A 9,677-nucleotide genomic window follows, 5' to 3' on the forward strand; every position below is an offset into this window, starting at 1 on the left:
GATCGGGAATTGGTACTATTAGGAGGTGTGGCATTGCTAGAATAGGTGTAGCCTTGTTGAAAGAGGTGTGTCAGTGTCAGAGTGGGCTTTGAGACACTCCTCCTACTCGCCTGGGGATCAAGGCGCAGAACTCTGAGTTCCTTCCATAGAGGAAATGGAGCCTGCCTGGACTCTGCTCTGCTTCCTGCCATGATGATAATGGGCTGAACCTCTGAGAGTGTAAGCCAGCCCCAGTTAAATGTTGTCCTTGTGTAAGAGTTGCCTTGGTCATGCTGTCCCTTCACAGCAATGGAAACCCTAAGACATTTGTCTTTATGGAAGATGTCGTGCATACTTTACATAGAGTTTCATGGTGGTCAGGTCATATTGTTGCATACACTCGATTACCACCAGGAAACTCTGCCACCAAACAGTGCTTTGTTTAAAAATGCCTAAAATAAAGAACTCCAGGATCATACTCTTGAAGTTTGAATCAACACTGACTACTGAGTGTGTTAAACTCAATTACATTACTTTGTTTGCTGTGGTGGTTGCAGAAGCCCTTCCCCCGGCACTATTGGCCCAATGTGTAGTGAGGCTTAAAAGAAGAATTCGTTACATCAGTGCTACGAGCACGAACTCATTGAATAAAAAGTGGTGTTCTGTTCAAGACTTGGTCTTTTCAAGAAGCTGGTATTTTAAAAACGGAAAAAGCCTAAGTAACTGCCATGGCTTGACAAAAGAAAACAAAAACCAGCAAAACAAGAGACCAGTAAACCAACCAACCACCCACTCTTGGCAAACGAGCTAACTCTGCAAGTGACCCTTGTTGCAAAAACAAATGATAAAATAAAAATGATGTAATAATGACAATAACAGCAGTAATAGTATGACGAAAGATCATTTTCTGAGACTAAGGACCTCTGAATGTCGCCTGGGGAGTTAGTGTCAGTCCGTGGCTGCGTTTCTGACTCTGGTAACACTTCCGAGTTGAGGTCTTTTGTTTTACCGGGGACTATTTCCATATGCGTGCAGTTTTGCTTGCAGTTTAGAGAGAAACAGTAAAAATAAAAGCGTTCACAAACAGTTTTTTATATAGCTACGTCAAATATGTCTAGATGTCAAGTATTGGATCGAGGAGCGTGGTACCGGGGTAGTACCGAAGAATGAGGGGGTGGGAACTAGGTTTTATTGTGTTTTGCCCGCTGCTCCTATGACATCACCGCAAAGCCGGAGTTACCGCACCTCGAAAGCACTCGGGATCTCGCGATACTCTGGCCGGAGAGAAGCGCGTTTTTGTGGGCGGGGTGGGCAGAGAGTAACTTCCGGCCAGGCCGCTGTCTGGGTGGCGCGGCCGAGTCCTCCCGCGGGCCTCGCCGCTTCGCGCTTCCACTGCCTTCCCCCCCGCCTCGTGCGGGGGGCTGGGCGGCCGCCGGAGGCCACTCGGACCTCTCCCCGCGCCTGCGGGCGGTCGGCCGGGCGCCGTGGCTGTGAGCGCGGGGGGCCCGGGGTCCGAGGGGCTGCGGCCTACCCGGGCCCGCCGCTCAACCCCATGAGGCACAGCCTGACCAAGCTGCTGGCAGCCTCGGGCCGCGACTTCCCGAGCCGCCGCGACAGCCGGGAGACGCCCGCCTCGCGCGCGCCGCCCCGGGAGCCGAGCGGGGCAGCCGCGGGGGCGGAGACGCCGAGGCCCGGCTCGCCTGACCGCGAGCAACCTCACGGGGACGGGGGCGAGCCGGAGCCCCGGAGGGGGAGCCGCGGCAGCGTGGCCGTGCGCGCGCCCGCGCCCTCGCCCTCGCCCGTGAAGATGGAGGAGGAGGAGGAGGACGCGATCGCCATGGTCCCCAAGGAAGAGTCGGAGGACATGGACTTTCTCTCCGGGCTGGAGCTGGCCGATCTGCTGGACCCTCGGCAGCCGGATTGGCACCTGGAGCCCGGGCTCAGCTCGCCGGGGCCCCTGTCCTCGTCCGGCGGAGGCTCGGAGAGCGGCGGCCTGTTGAGGGGGGACGACGACGACGACGAGACCGCGGCCGCCGAGATGCAGCGCTTCTCTGACTTGCTGCAGAGGCTGTTGAACGGCATCGGAGGCTGCAGCGGCGGCGGCGGCGGCGATCGCGGCGGCGGGGAGAAGAGGCGGAGAAAGTCCCCGGGAGGTGGAGGAGGCGGAGGAGGCCTCGGTGGCGCCAACGACAGCAACCAGGCGGCGACCAAGAGTCCCCGGAAGGCGGCGGCGGCCGCTGCCCGTCTTAATCGGCTCAAGAAGAAGGAGTACGTGATGGGGCTGGAGAGTCGGGTCCGGGGACTGGCAGCCGAGAACCAGGAGCTGCGGGCCGAGAATCGGGAGCTGGGCAAGCGCGTGCAAGCACTGCAGGAGGAGAGTCGCTACCTACGGGCTGTCCTGGCCAACGAGACCGGGCTGGCTCGCCTGCTGAGCCGGCTGAGCGGCGTGGGACTGCGGCTGACCACCTCCCTCTTCAGAGACTCGCCCGCCGGCGACCACGACTACGCCCTGCCGGTGGGGAAGCAGCCGCCGGAGCCGCTGGAAGAGGACGACGCGGCGGGAGGAGTGTGTCTCCATGTGGACAAGGATAAGGTGTCGGTGGAGTTCTGCTCGGCGTGCGCTCGGAAGGCGTCGTCGTCTCTTAAAATGTAGGGTCAAGTAATCTGCTCTTTATCCGCGTTTACCCCTTTCTACTCCCTTACACCATGTAAAACACCTTAGTGGGACATCTTCACCGGACGCATTTCAGAGGCGGAAAAAAAAGTAATATTAAATCTTTTAAGTGTTTAGCTAAAAGCATGAATGTGACACTGTAACCAACTCCTAATGATAACCTGTGACTATTAAATCTCTCTGACAGTTTCTTTTTTAGGTGATTTCCTTCCTGCCAGGCTCCGTTGTAGGGGTTTCAGAACAGTCGTTCCCGCCTCACAACCTGGTAAGGATCCATCTCTTCACGTAACGCTCATGCTCTGCTGCTTAGCCTACTTTAATGGGCAGACATCTCAATGTGTGTGTGTGTGTGATATCTTTTTTTGTTTGTTTGTTTTTTTTCTTTTTGAAAGGTGGGAGGGGAATCTTAATTTGGGCCTTGTCCACCCTGGAAACAGACTTGTGCTGGTCATTAATGTACTTAAGTTGCTTCTGGTTGAAATAGCTGTTAAATGTGTCCCCTTGTTCAGAGTTGCGTGTACCTAGCTCTTCTGTCCCCAGTGTGGACATGGCCTTGGATGACATCGGTTCCAACTGTACACTGAAACCTGCTAATAGAGATACAGTTTGGAGACAGTCAAACAGGTGAAGTTGAATGGAAGTTCCGAGTTGTACAAGGTGCAAATTGGAATTCCAATTGTAGAGCAACTTTTCAGAGGTTGACAATAAGTATTGAGGCATGTGCAAATGAGGTATTTTTCTGGAGATGACAAATCTCCTAAAATACTTAAGAATGCCTTATAGTTTTCAGTAGAAAATGCAGAAATACAATCTATTTAAAGACTCCAATATTTCACCACTTGAGAAGTTGGAAATTAACATACCCATCAGATTTCTGTGTTTTAATTAGAAGATGATAAATGAAATGTTTCTTTGAGGACCAGCACAGTAATTACTAATCAATGAGTATGAAGAAATTGTTGAAAGTATTTTTGTTGTATTAAAATTTAGGCTAAATTTCTGTATGATTATTAGATATTGAAGGTTGTGAAATGTGAATGAAAACATGTAAAGTGAGGCTTCACAAAGAATCTTTTCTCCATATTTCTAAAACTTGTCCTATTTAAAAATACTTGTTTAAGTTAATGATATGATTGATACTGTTTTTCCAAAGACGGAAGTCTTTCTTTCCTTAAAATACTGTTTATTGTCCACTTGTCTAAGTGTGTGTTCTGTTACTCTGAAATGCAAGAGACATTAAATTCTTTGTGAAACATCACTGTTTGATAAAGGATATACGTATTTAGCATCCTTGTTTTTCTTTGTGCTAAAGTGGATACAGCTATTGGGGCAGAAGAGATGGGACCAGCTGCTTGCCACATTTCCTTTTTTTATTTTAAAAGGTAGTATAAGAAATAAGGAAACAGAGGTAATATCAGGGCTTCTGCTGTCTTTTATTTTTAAAATGTTCATAATTAAGTATTTTCCAGCAGTCCAAAGATGTAAGTTATCCTACACGTAAGATGTTTTATTTTGTTACTTGGTTATGGAAATGGAATCTTGTTCTTGCACAACTAACTGTAAATGTTTTGTTGCTAGATAGTATGATTTTGAGACCTAAATTAGTCTCTGGTTTTTCAGTCTATCACATTTTGTAAAATTATCTACTGCACTTGAGCATGAATGGGTAGTAGCCAAACTCACAACTTGGAGTGACGGACCTGCTTCTACAAGGGTAGGAACAAGCCCCACAATGCAGCTGCATGGATTTCAGTGCCTATGAATTATATAAACACATATATATATACATAGATATAGAAACCAAAAGTAGTTGGAAATTTATTTGAAATGACTAATTTGTGCTCTTTCTGAAGTATGTTAAATGTAGCTTTTGAAACAGAAGCCTTGAATTGAAATTTAATACTTGAACATTTTTGTATATATTTCTTTGTATATAATTTTGTGCAGAACCAATGACAAATATGGTGTCATAATAAAATCAGGTTTGTTGATCTTTCAGTTATGGGCTCAAAGAATTTATTCATCTCTAACATGATATTGGAAAGTAATGGATGAAAATAGGAAAAATGGTTGTTAATATAGACTTTTTCAAAAGGTTCTGGAAGTAGTAAGTTTGTTTTCCTAAAAACTATACCATTTCTGTGGAATGTTTTCTTAACCTCAGTGCTTTTCCTGCATTTGAAGTGTGGGCTTGGGGAAAATTAGTTTCTGAATTGGGATGTTTTGAAATTCCAAGTACAGAGTCTTATTAGGCTGTCATTTTATAAATGGCAGATTGGAGAGTTCTCTACAGTGGCAAGATTAGAGTGTCCTATTTTTAAAGCTGCTTTCTTAGGTTCCCTATGTCTTATTAACTGTGTTTCTGTTTCCATTTCATTGTTTCTTTTCTAGTTCTGGTGACAGTGATTTTGTCTTTTTTTTTTTTTTTATCAACTCATGGTCTTGTTTTTACATGGTAACTGCATGTATTTAGGACCTAGCAGGGGCTTTAAATAAATTTGATCATATTTATGTGTAAGCACATTTTACTGTAAATGTTTGGGTTTAATTTACAGCAGTTGTTTATTTCAGTGTGTAGTAAACAGTATCTTAAGTGTTCTGTTCACTACTTGTTAATTAAAAAAGTTATGATTAATATAAAACTGTTGTCTTACTATTTTTAGAAAACTTGTGAATAATTAGTATTTTAATAGAGAGTTCTGAAATATAAAATAGATTGCTTTGAAATTTTCAGGTTTGGGTGTATTTACTGTGATGGTTGAGAACAATTTGGAGAACTGTTTCAGGTTTTATTTTTGATTTGTACCCATGTAAAAATGATAGAAAACCTTAAAATGTAGCTTTTAAATACCTGTCTTCCTATGGTAGTTAATATTCATACATTAATTGACTAACACATATTGGCATAGTATTTCTATCATAGTGACTTAAGTTTTTGTCCTTTTTTTAACCATACTTAAAAAAGTATGTTTGTTAAAAAATGTAGTCACACCTCTGATATATCCAACAAAGTATTCAAAATATTTTAAATATCTGTACATTTCATACTCGCTAAATTAATCTCTTTCTCTTCTCTTTAAACAGCTTAGCAGTATCTGCAAAAACGAATCTTTTCCTACAACCTGTTAACTGACTGGACTGATGGTAACAGTAATTGTGGGAGCCATGTCGGTCAAAAATTTGGCATCTGCTGAAAAACATGAATGCCATTTCCAAGGTCCCAAATTACTTCTATACTGATTACACTTTCCAGAAATGGAGATATGAAAAGATTCTCTGGAATGCTTGAAAGACTTATTAGAAATCCATGAGACTAAGTTAATTTTGGAACAAAATTACACCTCTTTTTTTATTCATGGCAATAACACTAAATTTATCGCATACTTTAAAAAATTGTAACCATTGGAGAAGAGAATTAAAGAGTTTCATCAAGAAACATTAGATTTTTACACAATCAAGGACATTTTGTGGAATTAGACTTAGTGGGTTAGAATGACATAAGTAGGCTAGCAGTGATCACAAACCTCATGAGTTTGTATTCTGGAATGGAAAGAGCCGCTTTGGAAGACAGACACCCTGCTGAGTAGAATAAAGTCCTTAACTAAAAGATTAGTGTCTTAAAATAGATGCATTGATTGTATGTTTTGAAAAGGTGATTGAGATAACGTGTGGGTGCTAATTCAGGGCATCATGAGCATGTGTGCAATCGTGGTGTTTGGCATTATCAATGTTCTGAGTACTTGATCTTGTTGAATGTGTTGAGGTTTCTGATGAATGATATAGTTTCTGTTTTGTGTTAAATTTTCTGTGGTATTCTGTAAGGATGTTTATATTCTGGATGATAAGGGCTAATTTCATAAGTAAAACACTTAGAACCCAGTCATTTATCATTTGGAATATGCTAATGCATCTTCCTTCTGGTCTAGATTGAGTTATTTTATTTTTTGGTTCACTTGGGAAATAGAAGAGGGAGATGGTAGGAAGCAGTTAATTTACTCAAAATTCAATCGGGTTGCTCTTTTTCTTGTATTCGTCGGCATGCTCAGTGCCCGTAAAGTAAAGGGAATTTCCACAGGCTAATCTTTAAAGTGATTGATGCTCCTAGAGTACAGACCTCCTAGACTACAACTCTGATAAAACACAGTGTGGATAATTCACTAATAATAAGCAGTTACCTGGTTGAGGCAATTTGAAGGTAGAGATTATGAGCTCACAGATAAAATCATTTTTCTTAACTAAAATGGTTCTTCAACATTGAATAGGTAATATTTGCATGTGTTCCCCCCCATCTTTGTGTTAATTCTAAGTTTTGAGACCCACCTTAATATTTATATTTTTATTGTGCTTCTGGATTAGTTCTCCCCCATTTACTTAGGAATTAACAAGGCCACTACAAGAATGTAAATACCATCATGTTTGGGCTCAATTTTTTTTTTTTTTTTTTAAAGATTTATTTATTTATTTATTTATTATATGTAAGTACACTGTAACTGTCTTCAGACACTCCCGAAGATGGCATCAGATCTTGTTACGGGTGGTTATGAGCCACCATGTGGTTGCTGGGATTTGAACTCCGGACCTTCGGAAGAGCAATCGGGTGCTCTTACCCACTGAGCCATCTCACCAGCCCCAAGGGCTCAATTTTTAACCAGTCACCTTTATTGTTTTATATTATGTTTTTGTAAGAACTAATTCATAGTTACAGTTGCTATGTTTAGTACAGTGTAATTCTGCCAGTGTAACAATTTGAATTTTACTGTAGCACAAGTGTCCCCAAATTTTGTATCATTTTGTTAGGATCAAGTTCCTATACCTTTCTGACTTACTTAAGTACAAGAGTTTGGACTTGAATAATAATGTGTATATACACATATTTAGATATAATGAGTCTGACTACTCCTAAGTCAGCAGACTGCAAGATTCTAAGTATTTTTAATCATTTGTCTACTTGAACTAGACAGAAATCTTAACCATTTTCCTCAGTGAGGCACTATTCTTAGGTCTGAGCTACAAAGAACTAAGTTTCCTTAGGTCTTGATGTTACTCATAGTTCATGTCATGTAATTGCATTCTGAACAGTGTTTTTGGTAGACTTGTAGCAGTAGGCTAAGCGTTTTTTGCTTAGTTGCCCATTTCTGCTAGTAAAAAAGATTTGACTATGTGGCAGAGGGAAGAGAGGTTCATGAATCCTTTTGTGATGGAAAGATTAAACACATTTATAGCTAGCATGTTAGGAGTAAAGTCCTGGGACAGTTGTAAGTATAGTAAACAGTTTGCACTTATCAAACAGATTGGTTATATCACTGGATTTTGAATTACTAAGTTGATTATGCACCATCTGCATTACCTAAGAAATCTAATTACATAGTAATTAAATTATTTTTACTTTTATCAATTGAATTATGCATTAAGTAAAAGTGAGAATGTAGGTGGGCAGCTTTGTATCAGAAAGCCTTTGCTTTTGCTATTATTCCTTGTAAAATAGGCAATCGTATACAAAGCACATTTTCACATTGCAGTTAAAAGTAAAGCATATTAAATCTTAGGAACTCTAGAAAGAGAGCAAAAGAAATCACATAAATAGCCCAGGGGAAGATACAATAAACACTTTTTTCTCTTGGAAACTTCCCTCATACTTACACTTTTAAAAAACTGGATAGAGAATACATTTCATGTGCTTTTTGAAAGAACAAATCATAGCATTCTGAAAACTGCTAAATTTGACTAAAATTTTAGTAGCGACCTTGTTGATGGAGACAAGGGTCTTGCATTGGACTAGACATTACTAGCCTCAAACCTGAGAGAATGGCTCTGCCTCTTCTTCCCAATTGTTAGGCATGTCTGGGTATTTTTTTATTTCAATTAAAGCCTATTTAACAAGTCCAAAACTCTTTTCTAAATCAACAAGACACAGTATTTAGAAGGAATACTTAAGATGTGCTGTGAAAAACCATACTTAATATGGTTTTAGACTTTGGTATTTTTCTCTGTGGTGACTAGCTTGCTTTATGAAGAATTGATCTAATGTGTATTACCGAGACTATCCACATTTCATGATTTGAGAAGCTATGCTTGTGGATAATATTAACAATGCAAATATTTGTGATAATAGGAATTGTTGGACAGTGTTCATTCCAATTCCAAAAAAGGAGTCGTTTAAACAAGAAGGGTATGAAACACTTGGGAAGAGTACAGTAGATCAGCTCAGAAACAAATGATCTAAGGAAATGACTCCACGAACATACTTCAGAAAACAATCGATGGTAAGGGTAAAGCTGGTACTGTGCTAGAGAAATAAAATGAGTGACATGGCAGGAAGGGGGAGCTCAAGTGTTGAGAATCTGAAGAACTACCCCATAATAGGTAGAAGTTTCAAAGATAACTTTCTTAACTCTGTAGCTGCCCAAGGATACAGGTGACGATTTATCCTTTATGAGGAAACATCCCAAATTAAGAAAAAAATACTTTTCCTTCCTGTTTGGCTTTGGGAAGATTGTGTTGATAATTGCTATGTAGTTATTTTTTCTTCTTGTGTTTTATACCAAAATGTTTTAGTGTGAAAGAGTGGTATTGGGAATGGATAAAAAACAACATTGGGCAGACTAGAGAACTTAATTTTTGTTTGTTGAGCTAGGGATTAAACCCAGGGCCTCATCAATGTTAAAATAGTCAATCTGCCACTAATTTACACTCCCAGCCTCAAAACTATGCCCCTTGGTAGCTTTTATTCTACCTTGTGTGTAGTCTTTAATTGCCGGTCAAGTATTTTTAATGTTGTAGACAGATTATTTTCACCATTTTATTTTTGTTGTACATATTTGCTTCAAATCAATGAATTTCTAAGTCAGGTTCAGGTAACTGAAGGGCCTTTATGAGGAGTTTATATTGTCTAGACCCAAGATAGGATGCAAACACAGTCTGAAGTAAAGTAGGAAATAACATTTTTCTAAAGACAGGCTTAGAAACTGTAATCCAGTAATTGAAGATGTTTCCCCTCTGTGGTAGGGGACTTGATTCATACCTG

General features: G+C 40.9%; 2 protein-coding genes across 5 annotated transcripts in view; one reads left to right on the plus strand and one right to left on the minus strand.

The window, feature by feature from the left end:
- Positions 1 to 1,298: 1,298 nt before the first annotated feature.
- On the plus strand, positions 1,299 to 7,068 carry Crebzf (CREB/ATF bZIP transcription factor). 4 transcript variants are annotated; one of them, XM_021207398.2, is made up of 4 exons: positions 1,299 to 2,628; positions 2,841 to 2,918; positions 3,966 to 4,035; positions 5,738 to 7,068. In XM_021207398.2, exons 1-2 carry the CDS (start codon positions 1,532 to 1,534, stop codon positions 2,854 to 2,856), a joined length of 1,113 nt encoding a protein of 370 aa, XP_021063057.1. In that variant the 5' UTR covers positions 1,299 to 1,531; the 3' UTR covers positions 2,857 to 2,918; positions 3,966 to 4,035; positions 5,738 to 7,068. The 4 variants fall into 4 exon arrangements, with proteins under 4 accessions (XP_021063057.1, XP_021063047.1, XP_021063064.1 ...); XM_021207388.2 differs by having other exon boundaries at positions 3,966 to 7,068; XM_021207405.2 differs by having other exon boundaries at positions 1,299 to 2,918; positions 3,966 to 7,068.
- Positions 7,069 to 8,086: 1,018 nt separating this feature from the next.
- Tmem126a (transmembrane protein 126A) overlaps positions 8,087 to 9,677 on the minus strand; it is a 7,690-nt gene continuing 6,099 nt past the window's right edge. The window contains exon 5 of the mRNA XM_021217130.2: positions 8,087 to 9,677. This exon is cut by the window's right edge and continues 21 nt beyond it. Coding sequence (XP_021072789.1) covers positions 9,482 to 9,677 — 196 coding nt within the window. The 3' untranslated portion in view covers positions 8,087 to 9,481.

The sequence above is a fragment of the Mus pahari genome, chromosome 1 (genome assembly GCF_900095145.1).
Source record: "Mus pahari chromosome 1, PAHARI_EIJ_v1.1, whole genome shotgun sequence".
Lineage (NCBI taxonomy): Eukaryota > Metazoa > Chordata > Mammalia > Rodentia > Muridae > Mus > Mus pahari.